The 23,537-nt window shown below is 37.6% G+C and overlaps 4 protein-coding genes across 4 annotated transcripts; 1 reads left to right on the top strand and 3 right to left on the bottom strand.

The window, feature by feature from the left end:
* Positions 1 to 186: 186 nt before the first annotated feature.
* FTSH4 (FTSH protease 4) lies at positions 187 to 4,810 on the bottom strand. The gene is made up of 7 exons (XM_086249904.1): positions 4,548 to 4,810; positions 3,797 to 3,884; positions 3,331 to 3,594; positions 2,742 to 2,978; positions 2,508 to 2,632; positions 1,568 to 2,044; positions 187 to 1,433 (listed from the first exon to the last, which is right to left on the bottom strand). The coding sequence occupies exons 1-7, from the start codon at positions 4,572 to 4,574 to the stop codon at positions 498 to 500; spliced, it is 2,154 nt and encodes a 717-aa protein (XP_086106030.1). The 5' UTR covers positions 4,575 to 4,810; the 3' UTR covers positions 187 to 497.
* Positions 4,811 to 7,753: 2,943 nt separating this feature from the next.
* LOC147278545 (protein indeterminate-domain 7-like) lies at positions 7,754 to 11,005 on the bottom strand. The gene is made up of 4 exons (XM_086250144.1): positions 10,737 to 11,005; positions 10,162 to 10,615; positions 9,615 to 10,011; positions 7,754 to 9,022 (listed from the first exon to the last, which is right to left on the bottom strand). The coding sequence occupies exons 2-4, from the start codon at positions 10,355 to 10,357 to the stop codon at positions 7,987 to 7,989; spliced, it is 1,629 nt and encodes a 542-aa protein (XP_086106270.1). The 5' UTR covers positions 10,358 to 10,615; positions 10,737 to 11,005; the 3' UTR covers positions 7,754 to 7,986.
* Positions 11,006 to 13,078: 2,073 nt separating this feature from the next.
* On the top strand, positions 13,079 to 16,327 carry PM-ANT (Mitochondrial substrate carrier family protein). Its single transcript, XM_086250145.1, has 2 exons — positions 13,079 to 13,649; positions 15,430 to 16,327. Exons 1-2 carry the CDS (start codon positions 13,320 to 13,322, stop codon positions 16,054 to 16,056), a joined length of 957 nt encoding a protein of 318 aa, XP_086106271.1. The 5' UTR covers positions 13,079 to 13,319; the 3' UTR covers positions 16,057 to 16,327.
* A 5,613-nt stretch (positions 16,328 to 21,940) lies between these two features.
* Positions 21,941 to 23,041, bottom strand: LOC147278543 (glutaredoxin-C6-like). Its single transcript, XM_086251365.1, has 2 exons — positions 22,402 to 23,041; positions 21,941 to 22,293 (listed from the first exon to the last, which is right to left on the bottom strand). Exons 1-2 carry the CDS (start codon positions 22,831 to 22,833, stop codon positions 22,279 to 22,281), a joined length of 447 nt encoding a protein of 148 aa, XP_086107491.1. The 5' UTR covers positions 22,834 to 23,041; the 3' UTR covers positions 21,941 to 22,278.
* Between the last annotated feature and the right edge of the window lie 496 nt (positions 23,042 to 23,537).

Raw genomic sequence — 23,537 nt, 5'->3', positions numbered from 1 at the left:
AGTTTTAAAAGACCAACGTGCTGATTCACTCAGAACTAGCAATACTGCAACTATAACCTCATACATCAATAATGAAGAATACCCTTTGTTGAAGCTTCAAGTTTAAGAAGCTAGCAGGGCAATGGAGCGTAGAAACTGTTGGAGGGAGAATAGAAAGTGCAAAGGGGTATGCGATAAATAATAAAGTTAAAAGCCAAAATCAAGAATGCACTAACTTTTATTGTATAAATAAGAACCATCAGAGAAAAAAAAAAAAAAAAAAAGAACAATCAAAAACAGACAATGGTTGTTCTCCAATGCCTTGATTAGAACTCCTACACTGACTTACCGATAAACTCGTCTACAATTCCCAAGTCAATCTGACCACGGCAATACATAAATTATACCTCAGTGGCAGCAAACCATGATAACCAAACAGAGAAGGCTGGGGAGTAAATTTACTATATGCACATTGACACTGATAAATAGATACCTGGAACTCACCAACCTCTCTAGTGCTAAGATCCCACAGGCGCAATGCCTTTAGTCTTGGCTGCAGCAGTTGCAGCGGCAGCAGCTGCGGCTGCTGCGGCAGCAGCAGATGCAGCTGCATTGGGTGTTGAGGGGGGCACTGGGTTGGACTGCGAGCTACTCTTTGCTGCAACTACTTGTTGGTGCGGTTGTAGCTGCTGCAGCTGCTGAGAGTTTACTTGGGCAAGCAAGGCCTTGATCTGACTTCCAGTGAGTGTCTCCTGCTCTAGTAGAGCATTAGCAAGGGCATGGAGCTCCTTGCTATGTGTGGTAAGGATGTTTTTTGCATTGTTGTAAGCCCTTTCCAAGAAGTACTTCACTTCTTCTTCAATAAGCAGCCTAGTTTCTGTGCTCATGCTCTTCCCATTGTCATCATAATTGTGGCTGACAAGCCCAACTTCTTTGCTCATACCATACTTCGTTACCATTGCTCTGGCAAGAGAAGTTGCTTGCCGGAGATCATCAGATGCACCGGAAGTAACTTCATTTTCTCCAAAGATGAGCTCTTCAGCAACCCGCCCACCCATACAAACGTCGAGCCGCGCAAGCATCTGTTTCCGGGAGACACTTGTCTCGTCCTTGTCAGGTAACTGGGCAACCATGCCGAGTGACATACCCCGGGGAACTATTGTTGCCTTGTGAACTGGATGAGCACCATCAGTGTGGATGGCCACAAGTGCATGACCACCCTCATGGAAAGCTGTTAGCTTTCGTGACTCATCAGATATAACAGCTGACTTGCGTTCACTTCCCATCATAATCTTGTCTTTAGCATACTCAAGATCAGCCATGTTCACTGCTTTAGCACCGTCCATGGCAGCCTTCAGGGCAGCTATGTTGACCAAGTTTGCAAGATCAGCACCCGAGAACCCGGGAGTTCCTCTAGCAATGATACTCAAATCAACATCATCATCCTTCAGAACCTGTCAAAAGGGAATTTTGATTAACCTTACAGGTATTTTTCAAGACCTTTCAAGACCAAGGCACAGGCAATTGCAATTTGTAACTCAAGCTTACCATTTCTAATAAATATTCTCATTAAGGAGTGAAAGATTACCTTCGACATGTGGGCTTCCATAATCTGCCTCCGCCCTTCAACATCAGGATTAGGAACAACAATGTGGCGATCAAATCGTCCAGGTCTCACCAATGCTTTGTCCAACGACTCTGGGAAATTAGTAGCGGCAATAACAATAATCCCTTCATTTTGTTTAAAACCATCAAGTTCGACAAGCAACTGATTCAGAGTCATTTTCATGTACTGCTGATCCTTTGGGTTGCGGCTTCCTCCTATTGCATCTATCTCATCAATAAATATTATACAAGGTGATCTCTTCTTTGCAGCTGCAAAAAGATCCCTAACCCTTCGAGCTCCAACACCAACAAACATCTCTTCAAACTCACTTCCACTGCATGAAAAGAAAGGTACCCCTGCTTCTCCAGCAATCGCTCTTGCTAACATTGTTTTGCCAGTGCCAGGTGGGCCAACAAGCAACACACCTTTTGGGAGCTTGCCACCTAGACGAGTGAAACGCTGCACCAAGGGAAATCAGATTAAGGGGGTATCTAAAAGAAACTGTACAGTTATAAAAAGATGAACACATTGCAAGATAGAAAAGAAAGGAAATCAAAGGGCACACAGGAAACAAAATCAGGAGGATTTGGCATTTCAACCATTTTCTCAGCTCAGTTCAATTAAACCTGTTCAGAGACACTAGTTTCCCAGAAGATTCAACCCTTGAAATCAATATTATACTTTCATGATTTGAAGGAAAATAACACAAATGAGAGACAATTTTATTGAATAGTGAAAAATCAAGACCATTTCAAGTTCTTTACTTAACTCCTTGAGAGGTCACTTCCAACCTCATCTTTTTGGGTTGGATGAAATGGGATGACTTTGCCCTTATCTCACAAAAACAGGGGCAGGGGGTGATGACTAAAACCTAGGTGTTTAAATTTCATATTCTGCTAAAAATAATGTTGAATGCATCTACCTTAGGATCTCGAAGATAGTGAACGATTTCTTCTAGCTCTGCCTTAGCCTCATCAACACCCTTTACATCGTTAAATTTTGTGTTAGATTCCATGCTAGGTTGGACCTCCTCATTAAGTCCGAGTCCTGAAAAGTGGAAACGGAAAATTTAAAGGAAAAGCTTTCATCAGTTTAAGGAAGCATCTAACCAAATCATGGTTGAACTTGAACCTAAAGCATCAAGAGATAGTAATACCTTTGCTTATTCCTCTATCCTCAATAAGTGCTCCTACCCCAGATATCAAAAGAAAGGCTAGCGCGATAGTGCGAATTGTACGCCACAGCTGCTCTTTAAAATGACCTCCTTCTGTAGCCACCATATGAATAGGAGCACTTGAAGTTCCAAGAACACCATCTTTCGTAGATTTTCCAACATTCCTGAAAGCTGTGAAGCTGCCCATGCTTTCTTCCTCCCTTGCTGAGTTACTAACACCTACAAAATATATAAACGCTTCTTGCTCAATAGCTCAGAGTCATAAGTTGAAAAGGATGTGAAAAACCTTTCAGAAAATCAATGTACTAAGCATGCAGTTTTTATACACAAAAAAAAAAAATTAAAAATCAACAGAAGTTCAGAGTCCATATAAATTATTAGAAGGAAAAAGGTATTTGATTATTAAAAAAAAAAGCAGGAATATTACAAAACAATCATCACATTAAATTTCTATCATCCCAACTTTATTGATAAGCTTAGAACAATTACAGACCAAAGTCATACAAAAATAGACAAACTAGGGCAGTATTTTGGGTAGAAATAATAACACGGGAAACAATCCATTACCCACCTCTCTGCAATGTCTTGAGTAACTCACTCTCATCCAGCCTGCCAACTTTTACTAATGATTTCACATATTCAGAAAGTGCTGAAGGGTTAGAATGCAATGATGGTTGACTTTCAAAAAATCTTATCACTGCTTCATGATCACTCCGATGGTAAAGTTCTTTTAGATGGGCAAGTTCACTAGCTTCATCTGCATCACGTACTCTGCGAGCAAAACTGCCAACATAGCTTGACTGAAACCTCTCTTGAGCACTTAAAAGCCTATTCCCTGCACAAGGGTTAAAAGACAGTAATTGCTTCAAAAAATGAAAATAAATAGAAAATAGTGCACTAACTTCCACTTAAAACCTAGACAACGAATTACCCAAAGCAACAAATTTGAAAAGATAAAAAACAAGAAGCAGAATTCTTTGTAAGTTTGAAATGAACAAAAAAAAAAGATGTAAATTAAAAAGTTCTGAATGCCATACCCCCACCACCTGCAATCCTGTTGACTGGAAAATAAGTTCTGGCAAACACGTTTTTCAGCTGTCCCAACTCTGATCGATGCCTTGATACCTGTTGTAGAAAAAACATGAAATTTAATATAGCCTAAAGCAACAAAGAAAGTATATATAAGAGGGTAATCAAATGGTGCCAAAACTGCTAGATGAAAGAGCAAATCAAAAAAGAAAGAGCAAATCGAAATATAATTGAAAAAACCACTAGAGCACAGCATACATTTAAGCCTTGATTGGAAGGGATTTGGAAGAGAGTGCACCCCAAACCCTCATTCCTTTTAGGCCAACAAAAGCTCTAAACAAAATTTTTTAGAACACCCAATTTTCGTAATGATCTCAAAAGGGTCTACTTTCCATTGGGTACCCAATCATTACAGATTTGAACATGTTAATTACGAATTTCCTACGTTTTCCTAGCAATCAAACAGATCAAAAATCTTCCATTGTAAGCTCGCAATGTAAATAACTCCTTATTGTACACACTTACAACTCAAACCTAAACAGAACCGTATACCGCAACACTATGATTATGCAGAAGATGAAAAAAGAAATGAACATAATGATTAAACTCATGAACAATCAAAATATAGAAATTAGGGTTTTCAATATCAACTAAAAGAAACAAACTTTATCGTTAGAAAACACGTCTATGGCAGAGGGAAGCAGAAGATTGCATAGAAAAACTAAGATTTATAAGAACCCAGCTGAAGATTTAACCGACCTGAGTAATCAGGCGCCTCAAAGCCATCTCTTGCTTAAAGACCTAAAAAAATGTCCGATTTTACCCTCACTAAAACTTCCTCTCTGTCTGTCTCTAGTTCTCTCAGTAACAAAATTTGGACGTGGGAAGGGTCTATGTGGAGACGTGTTTGGCCGGGGAGAAAATGAGAAGGAAAATGAGGGAAAGAGCGAGTTTTGGAAGATAGAGGTTGAGGAAGAGCCTGAGGGTGAGGAACATAACCAAACCAAACCGGGTTCTAGGTTCTAGGTTCTAGTTTGCGCACGATGTAATGATGTGCTCCGCGTGTCTTGTTTGCTAATTACTATTATGGTCGCGAGCCAAAATGTCCATATTGCCCTTTCGGCAATGGATAATTGGACTTTTATGGACTCGGGTCTCCGACCCTTTGCTTGAAATTCCTCTTTTCTTTTTTGTTTGGAAAATAGATCAAGATTTTTTTTTTGGGTATATGATGTATATCGCCAGAAATTAATGTCCTGCTAGTATTTGTTAATTAATTTTTTATTTTCTGTATCCATCACAAAAGGAAAAAAAAACATCCTACTCAGTGACTCAGATAGTGATCAATCAAGAAGCCCAATTTCAATGAAATCAACAACCTATTGTCACCGGTCACCAGGCTGATCCAGATTGGTTTACAAGTTTTTCTTTGTAAAAGTAAAAACTTGGCCCAACCCAAATCCATAGTCATACATAACGGGTCATGATCAAGAACCATAGTGATCCATAGCGAATTACTATTAGCGAAGTCTATGGGCCTATAACATTAAGACATTGATTAAGACCAGTTCTCAGGAGGGTCAAGTGAGGTTATTGTTTTGATTTGGCTCTAAGGTTACGTTTACTGACATGGAATGTGAAAAAAAAAAAAAAAAAGGGATCAGAGTGAGAATGAATGGGTGAGAGAATAAATTGGAGTGAGGATGAGTCATTCCGATTAAGTTGTTTACTAATTATTTGAAATAATAATGAAAATAAAGTTGATTTTCCTTCCCGTGTTTACTAATTATCATGAATCAGAATAAAAACTTGTTTGATTACTAAAAAGTTTGAGTGTTGTTTTAAAAAAATATTTTCTTAATAGGTATTTTGGGATTATTATAAAAATTTAGAGTACTTTTGGTATGAATTAATGGTTATGGATATAATGAGAGTCAATACTAGGGTCAGGAAAATCTTCTGACAAACCACCACCAACTAACATACCAACCGAAAAAAAATCGCAAACAACCGAGGTGGCGGAACATCGAACCAATGGCGTCACCGACTGACATACCGACCCTTGTCGATGGCGATTGGGAAATCTCAAACCGTCAGACAACTAATACCGACCGACCCCTTATCTTCTTCTTCTTGTTCTTTTTCTTCTTCTTACGGTGAGCTCAGGCTTGGCATCGGCAAAGCTTCGAGGAGTAAGTGCGACGATGGTGAGTAGCGCATAGTGGTGAGTTTAAGTGGTCAAACTTGCAGAGTTGGAGTTGTAGCAGGGCAGTGACTATGATTGGAGGTGCTGGAGTTGGAGTTGGAGTTGCAGAGAGAAGAGGGTGAAGTCTTAGCCACCACATCCGATCGCGCCGAATTGATATCGACCGATACCGACCAAAGCTGGCCATACTGCCGGTGGTAGGTCGGTGATCGGTTGAGCCATTTCGATTCGGTTACCAAACCGCTACCACCCCTAGTCAATACCATGTCCACCCAATAAATGAGATTAAGGAAATGATTTTTTGATTTTGGAGTGAATCTCACTTATTTTTTTATTTCTCAATACAAGTAAACACATAATTTGAGTGAAATTAATGAGAATGACTATCATCCATTTCACTCTAATTTCATATAAGTAAACGTGCCATCAAATTTTATAAACTTCGTATATATATTGTATTGTGTTAAACTCAAATAATAGATCTCTTATACATTGTGAATATGTGTTCATAAAATTTGAGTAAATGTACATGAAAGATCCATGAACTCATTTTATGGATTGGTTTGGCCGTTTTGGCCTCCAAAATATCTCAATAAAAAAATGATGCCCCGTGGAGGTACAAGTAGTCCCGTTTTTGGGGTTGCTTTTCTTTTCTTTTTAAACCTCATCGGGATTGGAATTATAAAGGAGCTGCGCGCACAGGAATCAAATAGCATCTACTTTTGTGTTCGGATGGATCCACACAATTCATCATATAGCATAATTCCCAACAAAAAAAAAGAAAAAAGTTTGCATAGTGATCAGACCGAAAATAAAAAACACATGAGTGATCAGTGGACTCATTGACTCAGTGCTTGTACTCTCGAATCTTAATTTTAAGCGGTTTCATGGTCTGTTCATCATTAACTAATTTTCAAAAAAGGTAAAGTTGCTACTAACTTTATGTTTCAAGAAATCAAGAATGCTAGTCTAATGTATGATTTTTAGAGCACCACGTCAGTTGGTCACACTTTATATAGTCATGCTCCTATTAATTTGGCTTTAATTAAGAAAGAAGCTGGAACGCATGCAAAGAGTATGTTGAATACTTGTATGTGGTCATTAAGCCCCAAGTGAGAATTTTCTTTGAGTTTGCTAATAGCCAGCTAGTATATAAAAAGTTTTATTTTTTGATAGTCAAGTGGAAAAGATAGCTTAACCAATCTCTTTTTCTTACAGACATTTTTAAGTCTTAGGCTAATTAACCTACAAAATTCAACACAAACCTCATTTATTATGACAAATAAAATACTTATGTATTAATAAAAAAACATACTTATATGTAGAAAAAGCTTTAGTAAAGATATCCTTACTTTAATAAAATAAGAAAAGTCTATGTGAGGCTTACAATTCAATGATTATCATATTTTAGGATGTCATTTAAATATCACTCCTACAAAATTCAGTCAAATTGAAAATTGCTCATCAACATCATTTCATTTCAATTTTATTTGACATATTGGGTTTGTCTATATAGTTTAAATGACTCAATAATTACCAATTTAACTAAATTTTTTACAATGATGATCCTTAATTGAGGAGATTGAGACCTAAAAAATAAACAGTATCAATTATTGAACTACATTCCCCATAGAAGATCTTAAATTTCTTAAAGTAAGGACATTCTTACTTGAACTCCCTACTTATATGTATATCCACTCATTATTTAATGAAAAGATTTGCTAATTAAGGATTATAGATATGTATACGAGTTATCAAGAAAAAAAATGTCGATTCCATGTGCTATTAACTAGCCTTTTGGCTTATAATTTTCCGAGAATAGAAAAAGATCGATGTGATCAATTACAAAAGCAGAAAACTATTCATAATAAATTAAAGAACAAAACTAATTGAGAGAAAGAAAATTAAGTGAACAGTGCAGATTAGAGCACCATTGAATTGCCTATTAACGAGATTCAAGATTAATGCCTCTCTTCTTCTCTTTCTCTCTATCTAACCTTGCCAGTTAGATGTTTGATTGTTGTGATGACTCTGCTGCCCATAATTAGGTACTGAAGCAGTAGAAGAGTTATTGACATGGTCGTCGAGCCCAGCCATGTTGAAAAAATCCTCATCATGGGATGAAAACGCTTTAAGACCCAAGAAATCTCTTGTCATTCCATCACTATTGTTGATATTCATATTCATATTACCACCACCTCCTCCTCCTCCTCCAGCGGCGGCTTCCGTGGTGGTTTTCTTTAGAGGAATTCCAACAAAATTATTGTCGACGACCCTTCTTGGATCGTGCACCATTCCATTGAAAGCCGCCTGATGATCATGATCTCCAAAGGATGACAGTTGATCGAACCCATGAGCCGCGCTCATCATCATCATGTCATGGTATTGTGAATTTTGATCAGCAGCAGCCTGCAGTTCCATAAAAGAAGAAGAGGTAACAGCCGCAGCAGATTTATTCCCAAACCCAATGACATTATTCTCCATTGCTTCACGTGATGAAGGAGGCAAAGTAGTACCCAAATTAGCACTAGTTTGTTGCTGCTGGGACATCATGTGGGGTTTGAGAAATGGGGAGGGTTTGCTCACTGAGGCACCCATTTCTGCTGCCTTTTGCAGTAATGCAGTGGCTGACATGTGAGGGGAAGATACAGCTGTGCTGGCTTGGAAGAAATGATGATCAGATGGGAGTCCAGAGCTGCTGTTGCTAGGGTTAGGGTTTTGATGATGCTGAACGAAAGATTGCTGATCGAATGAAGTTGAGAATAGTGGTGATGATGATGAGCAAGACATCCATGGTGGAAGCTGTAGCTGATTATGATCTTGGACTTCTCTTTTCACAGCTGATAGATGACCAGAAGAAGCTTGGAGGCCATGGCCATGGAGTTGGGGTAGTGAGGAGAGAAGTGGGTTTATCATTCCAGCTGGCATTGCTCTGGCAGCTACTCCACTATTATCATAATTAGTGTTGTTACTATTCTCCTGTGCTAAAGCATCACAGAAGGCTCTGTGAGTGATGAAGCTGTCCCTCCTGTTAATAATCAAAACAAGCACAAAAAAACAAAAAGAGCAAACCAATATCATATCAATCTAAAAGCAACATGCATAATAAACAGTAGTGCGCGCAGTGTGAACTGTGAAGTCTTCTCTCTCTCTCTCTCTCTCTCTCTCTCTCTCTCTCTCTCTCTCTCTCTCTCTCTCTCTCTCTCTCTCTCTCTCTCTCTCTCTCTCTCTCTCTCTCTCTTATTCACCTTTTTGTATTTTCCTTCTTTTTGTTTTTTGATGACAAAAGACATATAGCAGATACATGTGTAACCCACTAAAGATATTTACACAATAAGCACTTTACGTTTCTCATTACACCTCAAAAGCCTTCACTCTTTCTTCTCTCTCTCTCTCACTCTCCTCTTCCTAAGGTTACTTTAGCGATGAATTATCAAGAATGCAGTATTGAATATCTGAAAGAAAATGTGATGATCGAAGTGACTCAATATAAGTATTTATGGCCTTAATTAGTACTGAAAATTGATGAGAAAGTTCAATTAATCTTGGAAGGAATGATACTGAATGTATTTAAATTAAAATTCCCCGATTATAATTTTGGTTCGATCAATTCAAATTACCTAGAGAAAAGGGTTCCACAGTCACATCTATACTCTCTTGTGCCACAGATCTTGGAGTGAGCTTTCCAATCCGACTGAACCGCATAGCGCTTTGAGCATTTTTCACACTTCCACTTCTTCTCACCATGCTTTCTGCTGAAGTGCTTCTTGATCCCCGTGAGATCCCCAAGAGCCCTTGAAGGGTCATGGTGGACACATGTTGGTTCTGGGCACAGATACACCTTCTTCCTCACCTCCTTGGTTGTCCTTTGCTTTAGCTTCCATGGCAAGTTGTGCCCTCTTCTATGAAGCTGAAGATTCTGCTCTCTCTGAAACCCTTTGTTGCAGATCTCACATATAAATCTATTTGTTGCCATCAGTGATTTGGGAGACAAGGCTATCACTTCAGCATCTGGGTCTGCTCCAAATTAATCAAATTCATTAATTAATTAAATTTCAAGTACCAAAAATAAGAAAAACTAAACAATTATATATGTTTAATAAAAGATAGCCATTATTCATTAATTTCATGCATAATATATATGGTAATTGATGAGATCATGATTACCTGGGTTGCCTGGAAGGTTCCTCTTCTTCTTTGGTGGTGGTGGCTGCTGATATGTTGAAGCTGAAGAGGATTGTTGAGGGTACAGTGTGCCACCTGCAGCTGTGGACTCATTTCTGGTACTTGAAGAACCACTTAAATCACCAGATGCACAGGTCAAATTGGACATATTCTCATCCACCATTAAACCTTTCATCATCTCTATCTGCTATCTCCACACTCACATTAATTACAAGAGCTAGTACTGCTGTTGAAATGATGACTACTTAATTGAGGACAACAAGTATGAGATTCATAAATCAAGAGCAGATCAATTCTTTCACATGTGTGGCAGGATTTAGATCTGAGTGCAAACCCTAATTTAGAAAGAATTACATGTACAAGTGGACACAAATCCCACCAAATTCTTCTCCCCAGTTAGCCTTCTAGCTTGATGATGATTCTCTAAGGTTCAAACCTTCAAGATTAATATCAAAAAAAGGAAAAATTAATTAATAAGAGAGAAAGGAGCTAGCACATATAGATAATTTAAAGGAAAATATATAAATTAATGAACTTTTAAGTGGACTAGCACCAACCTTTTAGCCAATAGCTTGCTAGTTTCTTAATTTTATGTGTTCAACAGCCACTTTTGCTTTGCTTTCAGCTGGTTAGTGGGTTGCAAACACCAAGAAAATTCAACTAAATTTAACCTTATAAACCAAACTCAGTGTTTTTATATGAATCATAAAAAAGAGTATGAGATATTTGTATGTGTATGTGTGTGCATGAGAGAGAGAGAAGAGAGAGAAAGAGATGTGGATGAGGAGGGATTCCCTTGGAGCGATCTCCACCCATCCACCACCACAGCTCAACCAACAGGCTTGTTCTGACGTACACTTTCTGTCTTTTCCTTTGTTCTCATCCCAGTCACCGAAATTATTTCTTTAATAATTATATATTTATATATATATATTCACTTTTTAAAATTACATGCATTTCCTATCTCTTAAGTTTATTTAAGCCTTTTTTAACACACCATACCTTTCTCCTTGCCATAAAAAGTAGAAATAAAGCAACCAAGTGATCGAAAAGATAAAAGGGAGAGAAAGACTTCAGAGTACGTACCAGAGAGAGAGAGAGATCGAGAGATTATAAGGAGATGATAAGAAGTTGATTATGGCCTTTTAACATCATGGGTAAAAGAGAAAAGGAAAACCCCACCTAGCTAGCTAGCTTGCACCCTGTGCAATATTACCACATAATATTATTAAGCATATATGCATGATTGGATCGATATTCATTCAGTGATTGAATATATTCCAGCAGACATACATGCTTATGGGAAAACAGTCCTCATTCTTATATTATACTTGTTTAGTCCTAACTTAGTATTAATTTAGTAATGCAACTTCATTAAAATATATATAGCTAGCTAGTTTTCTGACATTTTTCTTGGTCTTTGAAATGAATAATAGGGCAACAAAAAAATAGGCCGGTCCCCATTGCTAGCTGCACAACCCATATCATCTTTATTTTTATAATTGTATTTATGTGCAGAGAGAGAGAGAGATATATATATATATATAAGCACTGTTCATTTACATTGACAAGGTTAAAGATCATGGAAGCAAGTGGGACAATAAAATTGACATTAGCTATATAGTTCAGTAACATGAAGTTAATTAGCTAGCTAGATATGCCACAACATATATAATTGGTATTTTGAACTATATACATAACAATCTCTGCATACATAATTAAGAGAAAGAGCAGCAATTTTCATATATATAAACAGTATTAGTTCATTAATTTCATGAGGTGACATGCATGCACCCAAATATAGTATTAATTTATTACATATGAATATATGATCAGTTTATTCTTTGGATTTACAGGTATAATATTCTCTAGCTCATTATTTGATTTGCTTCTATTTGTCATTTTCACCTTCACTGTCCTTTTTTCTTAGCCCATAGGGTCTGAGTCTCACTCTGAGTTCAACTGTTCAAGGTTCACGTGATAATTATCTTGTCTGCAGGTTTCAATATTCAGACAAACGTGTCGAGTTTTACTGGTCTAATCAAGTGGGTTCAAAAGACATTATTCGGGTTTAAATTTCACATATGGGTTGGGTTTTAAGCCCGATCAAGTGGGTGCCAAAAACATTCTAGCAGCTCACTTTTTCCCTTTGGACATTTTCTACCTCATAAAAATCATGGGCTTTGTTTCGGGTTGGGTTGGCGATAAGCCCAAGCCCAAGCCCAAGCCCATGAAAAGTTGTATTGTGAATAAGCCCAAGCCAAGAATGCAACAACTGAAATGAGCTGACATGCAAATTACAAGTACATACGTAACTCTCTCAAAATCAAATACCATAACTGGTCTCTTCATTTTTCAACCTTGTAATCTTGTTGAACTAAAAAAGAAACCTTGTAATCTTGTTCTTTACCTTCTTTGAAATTAAAATATATATATAAGAAAAATTAGAAAAAAGAGAACAAAAATTAGCCACCTTGCTTGTTTGCGTATGAAAATTTGCAACTCTAGGTAAAAAAAGTCCACGAGGCAAAATTCTTTAATACCACCATTATCACCCTGACTCAGTGATCGTACGGACTCACAATTAAAAATTAATAAACATGATTATAATTTATAGCAAATTCTTTAGTGCGTAGAATTTACAGTTTTTTAAAATAAATCATGCATATAGGCTATAGCGTAGCAATGAATCATCGTATCACACGTGAGTAATGAAAAGTGATGATCATTGATCAGAAGAGAACAAAACTGATGCTTATCCATCAATCCAATCCTGGGGTGCGTCTGACTGTATCCTTAGCACCCTCCTCATCAAAAGGCCAGCTATATCGGGAAGTGAAGCGCGTATTCCGTTATCTTTGCATCTTAGCTAAGCACAAATACAAAGATCAAATATTTTTGTATGATAATTGATAATTAGTTAATTAATCGATGAAGCTTTGTGTTTGGGATTTGGGATTTGGGAACTGGGAAATTTGTTAAATGCTATGCATTAATGGATACTTTTTTTTGTCAGAAAAAACAAATTGTATTGATGGGTGGTATGCCCATATCAATTTCCCACCATTTTCAACAAACATAGAGAGAGAGACAGAGACACACATTAACAAACAAGAGAGGGAAAGAGAGGGTTTCAGAGAATGAGCAAAGATGACGATGACCCAGAAAAGAGAGGGTCGAGATTAGGGCCGTCCGATTGGCTGACTAGCTTCCACCGCGATCTAATGGCTGGGGCGGTGATGGGCGGGATGGTGCACACGATTGTGGCCCCGATTGAAAGAACCAAGCTTTTGTTGCAGACCCAAGAGAGCAATCTCGCTATTCTTGGCGGCAGACGTACCAGATTCAAGGGCATGCTCGATTGTCTCGTCCGTACGGTCAGAGAAGAAGGCATTCTTTCTCTTTGGAGAGGCAATGGCAGCAGCGTTCTTCGATATTACCCCTCTGTCGCTCTCAATTTTTCCCTCAAGGTATGAACGCTTCCACTTCTTCGTTTTGAAGATTTTCTCTTTTTTGTGTATTGGGTTTTGATCACTGTGAGTCTTGAATGGCAATGATGGGAATTTCTCACATTTGGAACTGTTTCTTTCAGATGGGTTTGTTGTTATACCTTGAATTTATGGGTTTGTTGTTATGCGATATGAACTTGAATGGGCTTTTTTGTAGTTTATAGCAAATTAGATTGACTTGAGGGATTTTGTTGGCATATTGATGGGAAATGACTATGACTTTGCTGGAGCTTGTTAGGAGGTGTGGGGTTCAATTATCTGATTTTTTCCTTAAAAGAATCCATCTTCTCGGAGTGCTTCTTCTCTATACTTGTCTGCTAGCTATCAGGGAGAATATTATGGAGAAAGGAAAGTGGAGAACTTGATTCATTGACTCTGTTAAACATTTGTGCCTACTAAGTACTAACCAATCCATCATCACTGAGGGACTTTCTGTCTGGTGTAAAGTTTACAATATGGTTTCCAATTATTGTTATATGCAATATTTGGACATATCTGGTTGAGAGTGAGCACAGTGTAGATGAGGGGTTTGGTTCAGTGAGCATGATGCTCAGTAGGAAAGGGGCTTGTCCTAAAGGAAGAGGGAAAGGTTGCAATGCTATTCTTGTTCCCTTACTTTTAAGGTATTAAATGGTCTTTAGGTCAACATTTGGCATGGTTTAATTAGGTCTGGGAACAGAATTAGGGTGTCATTGTTGAGAATGAATGGTAATGGTGAGTTTTACTCCAAGAAATGTTGATAACTAATTGAATGACTTCCTTAAAATGTGCAGAGTGCTTTGAGGTACATATAATTAATAAAATGTATCCATATTAGAATAACAAACATGATGTAGGACAACACAAGGTGGGTTGTTTCGTAGGACTGTAGTGGGCTTTAGATGGTAACCAAAAGAGGTTTTAGAAAGAGAAAAAAAATTTAGTTTTGCTGTAATTTTTGAGAATTTAGAGAGATTGAGAATAATAGGGGGGGGAAAAGAGAGTGTAAACTAGGAGATATCTTGTCAAAGAACACAAGTCATGTCATTAACCACACAATGAATTGTTTGTAAGAGTCTGAAAATGGTTATGAACAATAACCAAGATCTACAGTAGAAAGCCAAAAATGTGGGATTCTCTTAGATGTAGTAAAGAAGATAAGGAGGAAATTTTCCCCCGAAGGGAGAGGTCTTGAGTTCAGACACCAAGTCTTGTAATTTTGGGGTGGGAGGTTGCCCTTCTCTTGAGCAAGGGAAATATTAGAAAAAGAAAACGTAGTTATGAAATGTTAACTCCAGGAGATCGAGACTTTTTGAAGTTCAATCAGACGAAACCGTATCTGGGTTTCTTATAACCTGTGTCCCTGATTGCATATTATCTGTCCTTGATAATGTTTTTGTTATATGTAAAGCTAGGATGGCAGAAATTACTGGCAGCATTGATTAGGAGACTAAGTAACATGGGTAAGCATTAGGCCCAGATCAGATGAGCATCTAAGTAGCATCAGAACATATGGAAGAGGATGTAATCTTGGGAGAATCTGTCTACCTATACTTGTTAAAAACATATATTTATCCAAAGGTTCTTTTACATGATTTAAGCAAATCTATGAGTACAAAACTGAGACAATAAGCAAACTGATAATACCTTTTTGACTTTGTTTGCTATGGTGGTAGATGGAATAGCTCTAAGTAATATATGAAGATTTCATAGTAATCATATCATGTAGTGCATGATCCTTGTAAATTAATTTCTTTTACAGGATCTTTATAGAAATGTGTTAAGAAGTGGAAACTCTCAAGATGGTCATTTTCTGTCCGGTGCATCTGCCAATTTCATTGCTGGAGCTGCTGCTGGTTGTACAACATTGATTTTAATATACCCACTTGATATTGCACATACCCGACTTGCTGCTGACATTGGAAGAAACGACATCCGCCAATTTAGAGGCGTCTACCATTTCCTGGCTACCATTCACCAAAAGGATGGGATTCAAGGGGTTTACCGAGGACTTCCTGCCTCTATACAGGGGATGGTCATTCACAGGGGCCTTTACTTTGGAGGCTTTGATACCATAAAAGAGATTTTGTCTGAAGAATCTGAGTTGCCATTGTGGAAGCGTTGGGTAGTAGCCCAGGCGGTGACAACCTCTGCTGGATTGTTGTCATATCCACTGGATACAGTTCGGAGGCGGATGATGATGCAGTCTGGATTGGAACAGCGGATGTACAATAACACTCTGGACTGCTGGAGGAAGATATATAGAACAGAGGGGGTGGCTTCATTTTATCGTGGTGGAGTTTCGAACATGTTCAGGAGTACGGGTGCGGCTGCCATCTTGGTTTTGTACGATGAGGTCAAGAAGTTCATGAAATGGGATGGATTATAGCAGGAAACCATTTTTCCCTGTCAGCTCTTCATCATCAGAACAAAAAGGATTAGAGTAGTAGACTAGAATGAAGAATTGGGAATTACACTGGAAGATTTTGTAAAGTTCAAATGAGTTTGATATTGTAATTTTGTAGCGTGCAGTGATGACATTCATTTTTGCCATGCTGCTCTATCTTTGAGGCTCTGGCAATTTACTCACTGATTTTTTGTTGAAAAAAATAGAAAAGTAAAATGTTGAATAAAATATATGCCAAAGTATGTTGACATTATCAGAATACTGATAGTTTCATGATTGATATACTTTCTTTTTGTTCTATGAGGATTCTTAGTCGTATTGGGAATTGGGTTAGTTGTAATGGGAATTTGGGTTACTTAATTGATTTCTCTCCTATTTCCAGATAATGTGGGGATTCTATATATGTATCTTCTGCCCTTCTTGGAGTAAGAACCCTGGATATCAGTTAGTTCTACTGATACTGCTACCGAAGGAAGGAGTAGATTCTATTCGTCTTGAAGCACCGTCCTCTGATCATATTCATCACTCTGAAAAATAAAAAAGAACATCATCATCATCAAGAAGCCGATTATAAAAATTGATGATGAATATTAAGGACTGTCTACTCGAATGTCATCTCCCGTGTTCAAAAGACTCATGACTGTCCACGGGTTGAAAGAAGAGCCAATTGTGGTAGGGACGTATAATGAATTGTGCAACGGGATTACTACATCTGCAATCCATACACCGTGCAATGGGTTGCTCTTCCTCCTGCCACTACTGAATCGAAATGGCCAGTAGCAGTGGAATTCATCTGTGATAATATTCCCTATTATAACTATAAGCAAGACAAGTGTGAGATCATCAAATTGAATGGAGACTGTCAGTTGTATTAGCCCCACTAAGTTTTGAAACTACTGATGAACGCTTTAGCTTCGCTTACAATGGAGTGTTGTATTGGTTCAAATTATACAATTTCCCCTGTCTTATAATTATGGGGCTGGATCGATCCATTCATGATCAACAACATCAACAGTACGAGTACTAGTAGTAGCAATGGTGATGGTGTTCTTGATTGTTATAAATGTCGTGCCCTTAAATTTGATGACCCAGCTGTAGCTGCAGACGAGTGTGAGATCAGTACAGTTGAGTTCCTTAATTGGTGTGTGCGGAGGGTGTGTACGAGTGTGAGATCAGTACAGTTAAGTGGTCAAAGTTAGCTGCAAAAGAGAGTAATCTAAATATCAATGGTTGCTTCTTCAAATTTGTGCTCCCATGGTGGCCGACACCAGTTCCTAGACTTCCACAGCATGTCCGTGGTGGAGGAATTAGCAGCTAGCTGGTATATAGGTAGTTAATTTCTGTTAGGGCTTGGAGCTATGCATCATGCTTAAAGTGATCTCCTTTCCTTTTAGGTTTGTCTAGCTGCAGGTACATTTTGCTTTCAATTCACACTCGGCCTTTTTTTTTTTTCATCTTTTGTCAGATCATTGCTCTGGTTTTGGCCCCTGATAGTTGTACACTTTTTTTTTGTTTGCCTTGTTCATGGCCTTGTTTAGATAATCAAGTGTGTATTTCCGATGTAGTTGCTTTCAATGAGAGCATTAATATCATGTCTTGTTTGGTGTTTGGCTTGGACTTGATTTTTTGATGAGTGATCAATGGATGTGGTTCATGAAATGGTTAAATGAATCATATGACCAACTTTAAGCTGCATTGTTGGGTACTGATGAAGTATTTAGACTTCTAGTGGAAGGTCATTGGTTTTGTGGTAACTAGTCTGTTTGAAGTTATGACAGGAACTACTTCTGTTCAAAATCCAAATGATTTTAGTTGCATTAAGAAAAATGAAAAGAAAGTCAAATGATGATAAGAATTTTGAAGTTACTGTGATTGGAAAACTTATAGTTAAAGTACTTGCAGTCATCGAATCTGCTTCATGGTTGGGAAACTTAATTATAGTTAGGTCGTAATACACACTGTGATACAAAACTAGGATTGGTTAGTTGGGTTATTAAATTTTTTGATGTTTAACATTACACAAAATTAAATTAAATAGCAAACATTGCCCTTAAATAGTTAAATTAAAATTTTATTAATATACTGGCTAGTTGTTAGTAATCTGATCAATGACAAGTAGGGTAGCTAACATATAGGTCGAATTAGACGGCCTCTATCTGTAGGGCGTGGTTTAGTATGTTCTTAATCCGGCGCTTCTGCTTCTGCTGCTGCACCTATTGGATCAAGATTAGAAGACAGGTTCTGATGCTGATGTGTTAAAGTTGAAGAAATTGTACGTAGTAGGCTGCTGACAAACATCATACGACATCTTCGATTCATAATTAACGTCTCACCAATAACATCAACTTTTGTAGTATCGCATTTGCATTTGGTGGAGGAGTACTGCACACCATTATTCACTATGTACGGTAGACATTGCCTTGGTCGAAAGGAATTGTATTGCTATAAGCAGCAGCTTAATTCATTAGCAATATCATTACTAGTAATGTTAGCATTAATCAGCTGAACTATGAGTAATTCATCTTTACCCGCCAGCATACCACAGAAACATGAACCAACTACGAGTAGTTAAATCAAATTGATATTTAATTGATTTGGAAATTAATTAAATAATTGACTGAGAAATTCAAAATTAATAAATGAACATTAAGCTAGCTTTGAAATTATGGAAATAGGATATATATATATATCTTCTTTTTATCTTCTTTTGGGTGTTTTTATCGTGCTTATATATGTTTAGAATTATATCGTTTTGAGGTTAAATTAAGATTTATGTATACTGTAAAGATAATTAAATAAAAGTCTAAAACGACATAATTTTAAACATAAACACAAAATCAATAATAAAAAGATGGACCATCAAAGAATTCTCGATGGAGCTCAAAATGATAGTGTGTTTTAGTATAATTACATTGAAAAGGCTAGGACGGCATTTTCATTTGCTGAGGAGGTTGTGATTTTGTCGAAGAAAATACTTGTGTGCATGACTGGCAACCTGGGTTGGAGTTCTTGTGGTCACAAAGTTTCTAGAGATCGATGCCCCTCCTGCCCAGCTTTTGAAGCCCTATTAGAAACATGCGGTGCTCTTCCTCACTCCATGGCATACCTGCATATATATACATATATACGCCAAATTATAGATCATCATCACCAACACATCCAAATTGGCCCAGATCGAATGGTATCTTAGTAGCATCAGAAGATATGGAAGATGATGTTATCTTTGAAGAATCTGTCAGTACTCAGTACCTATACAATTGTTAAAAGCATATATTTATCCAAAGGTTCTTTTACATGATTTGAGTAAATCTGTAAGCATATAACAAAAAGGATTAGAGTAGTAGATTAGAATGAAGAATTGGGAATTACACAGGAAGATTTTGTAAAGTTCAAATGAGTTTGATATTGTAATTTTGTAGCATGCAGTGATGACATTCATTTTTGCCATGCTGCTCTATCTTTGAGGCTCTGGCAATTAATTTACTCACTCATTTTTTGTTGAAAAAAAAAAAAAGTGAAATGTTGGCAAAGATATATGCTAAAATATGTTGCCATTAATCCATTATCAGCTTTTCTTTCTGTTGGCGTCGTTTTTGTTTTCATTTTGTCCACCAATTTGATATATTATGTTGTAAATTACACCAATGCCCTGATGCTGATGCTGCCCTCCGTCACTGACAAACTATCTGGTGGAGGTTTTAACTGGAGTACAATGAAAGTTTTTTCCGAAGTTCAAACCTAATCTGTGCGCCTCAAATATTTTTTTCTAATTATTTGATATTATTTGACTTTTAATCTGAATTTAATATTTGGAAATTGAAAAACTGCTATGCATCTTTAACTTTCACCAAAATCAAACATCAAAAATAACAATTTTCATATGAATTAAGACTGAGATTGAAAATTAAAAGAATGTCGTTAATATCAAAATGAATAGAAATTAAATACAGGTTGAGATTGGAGAAGAGACATGAAAAGTGGGACCCCATAAAGAAGCCGAACCAAGCATGACTTCACCTCACTACTCCATGAAAAAAGAAGTATAAAACAAAAGAGTTAATAGACTGGTAAAGTACCTAAAGACTACGACAAGTGGTAACCTAAAACCCCACCATTAAGGAACTATCACTATGGCCTTTGGCCCAGTGGGTTGCCCAATAGGCCAATACTCCATTATTTCATAAATATGAACAAAAGATTGTGTTTTTTTTTTTAACACTATGATAGTTTTTTTGGACAGTTTCATTTTCAAGTGTTATGAATGCTGTGGGCCTGTGGCCTACTAATTTTCTTTATAAGAGAATCACAGGGAGATTCTTCTGACGTTGGGGAGTAAAGATTCTACATGAGAGGGTCCACACTCCACACCATGGAGTCAATCAAACCCACTGCATGTCTACCACGTAATATTATTGATTAAAGAAAGGACCACGCACTTCTGTTTATGCCATTGTGGGGTTTTGTGGTGGTGGTTGATGGTTTTTGCTCTCATCACAGTCCTCACTAATTAAGCTGTCTTTTCCAAAGACAAAGGAAAATTTGGGCCCCATATTTGATACTTTGATAGTGATGTGGAGTTGGGCTGTAATTAACCCCCTTAATTATCACCTTTCACATCCCATCATTCTTTCCCTAAGTTAGGAATAAATCTATGGAGGGACTCTCCTCCTACCCGAAACTCTTAATCAAATTGGTGTATATATATAGTTGTGATAGGAAGTTCTTTTTACAAAAATTAGATTAGAATGATGATTTTTTTGGGGGTTATCCGGTTATGTTAGAATTATGATATTTTTGCCATGGTTAGAATTATGATCTTCTTTTCTTTTTTCTTTTTTTGACCACTAAGAATTATGATCTTTAAATGACCCACTTTGTAACAAAATATATTTAAAAGCAACACTCTTATACATTTTAGGCAAATTGCTAAGTAATTTCTAATTTGACTAATAAAGAGGTCGGTCCATGCGCTTGGAGGTAAAGTGTAGGTATTAATTTATCATGGCGGAAGCGATGGTGAAATTGATTGTCGGGTGCAACCACACCTTATGAATACTGTCTCAAGGCATGGTGACAAATTTGCATTTGTCTTCCTTTGCCTTCAATTTCATATCATATGAACCATCTACCTCTCACTCTTGAATCAAATCAAATAATTTCATTATTGCGAACCTGTTATCCTGATTTTATTTTTCAAAATAACAACAAATCACCAAGATATAAAAAAATTTTAATTTCTAAGGGAAAAGGATAGAACGAGAAGAACATAATATAGAGAAGAGAAAAACTTATCTATAATAAAAATATGAGCTAATTTGGCATCTAAGAGATATATTATGTTTTGAAATTGAAAAAAATGTTATGTGATGAAGTATAAAAATATATGTGTTATCATGTTATTGAATTGATATACCAAATCAGTCATAGGAAGAAAAATATTTATATGCTCTCTCAAATATTGCATTAGTCTTGCATGTACATATATGGTTCATTAGTTAAAGAATGTATCTTTAATTTATTAGGGGTTTAAGCATTCGTTGGTGGAACCTTTTCAGAATATCTAACAGTAGAGCACCATTCAAAGCTTGTTGTCATGGTCACCAAGTAATCTAAAACCTATTCCTTAACGAAGATCGATCATGATGTTGATAGTCAAAAGAGAATTTGAACCCAGGATTAGTGATACTTAACCCAAGTATTACCAGTCAGTCATTCACTACAAGTGTAGAACCTACCACCAAATTTGGAATAAAAAGAGAGAATATACTAAAATTCAACGGCCTCGATTGCTCAATAATTGCAAGTGGGACCCTCCCAATAAAATACTCACGTCATCGTTCTAACCATTTATATCAAAATGCCCAGAAGACAGAAACAGCCTCTCTTTTTTTTTTTTTTTTAAGGAAAAATTTACAAGCAATAATATAAACATACATCGCATTGGAAGAAGTCTACAAATCGGACGGCCCTGATGGTCCAATAATTGGTTGGATGATGAGAGAGAGTCGAGCCGGGTGGGACCCAATTCCACTGACTGAGTGACTGACTGCTTTGGAAACTAGATCGGGTCGTTGGACGTGGAGCAGAACAGAAGCGATGTACGTAATGAAGAAGAGAGAACATGTCCCGTATACGACACAGCGAGTATTAGGCAAAGCAAAGCAAGTAAGCAAGGGGATCGATATCTTCAACTACAAGTCTTTTTCAACAATTTTGCTCCTAATTTTAGAACAATAGCCCCCAGATGGGGGTCAAAAAGTACAATTATAATTTATATATAGGTAGAAATATAATTTTTATAACTTTTGGTGGTTGATAGTTTCATACCCAGAGAGCACCAACTTGGACGAGTTTGGGGACGAGGTGGCCGCTGAGGTGGAGGGCGACGAGGGACTCAAGGCCGCCGACGCAGGTGCCGCCAATGAAAACGGCGGGGGGAGAATTGGTGGGGTGGTCGAGGTCGGGGAGGGCGGCGATCTCGTCGTCGTCCAACTCGATGACGGTGGGGTGGACGCCGATGGAGGCGAGGAGCTTCTTCATGACGTGGCACATGCAGCAGGCGTTGCGGCTGAAGATGATGACCGGGTGCTCCGAGATGAGGCGCCGGATTCGGGTCTCGGCGGATTCGGCCACGTCGATGGACAGGGAGTGGGTGGTGGTGGAGGAGGAGGACGAGGTGGTGGGTGGGGCTACAGGAGTTGGTGATGGTGAGAGGCCGAGGTGGACGACGTCGTTTGAGCAACGCCGTAGGCCTTGCATCGCCGGAAAAGCCAGAGGAAGATGAGGAGGAGGTGGCGGTTATGTCAACGGAGGAGAGGGAAGGTCGCAAAGGGAAATGAATGGGTGGGTGGGTGTGACTGTGTGAGAGAGAGTTTGGGGTATTGGGGGTATTGGGGGAGATTTTATAAATAAGGAAGAGGCCAGAGGGGCAGGGTGCGCTTGCTTACATCACAATGTACTGTGTTTACATAGTTCTTTAGAATCCAAGCTTTGGAGCACAATTCCATGCCCACGCGCTACCTCCTATAGTCCTATTCCTATTTCTTCTCACAATGAATGCCTTTTCTTTTTATTTTATTTTATTTTAATATGGAAATTTGAAGTTAAATTCTCTTTTAAAAAAAATTAATTGGGTTTCATAGGCTGCTCAACTTAGTGACGTGGAGCATGTGTAGTTACTAGGATTAATACAGACGAGTAAATCTAAATCTGATATCATTAAAATAATTGAAGTATCTAATTCAAACTTAGTTACTTATAAGAGACGATTAAAACCCTTATAAACACTTACGTATTCAATAATTTTTTAATGTGGGATAACACTCACATTCTCACATAAAGATTTATGAAAAACTATTATTGGACAATTTGACATAATTATAAGAAAGATTGTGATTGAAGGTGTTTCTAAGCTGAATAATAGTTGTTTTATAAGAAAATTGCATGAGATGATGAATCTGTCT

This window comes from Dryas octopetala, chromosome 7 (genome assembly GCF_963921425.1).
Source record: "Dryas octopetala chromosome 7, drDryOcto1.1, whole genome shotgun sequence".
Taxonomy (NCBI): Eukaryota; Viridiplantae; Streptophyta; class Magnoliopsida; order Rosales; family Rosaceae; genus Dryas; species Dryas octopetala.
This window is presented reverse-complemented; position numbering and strand designations above follow the sequence as displayed.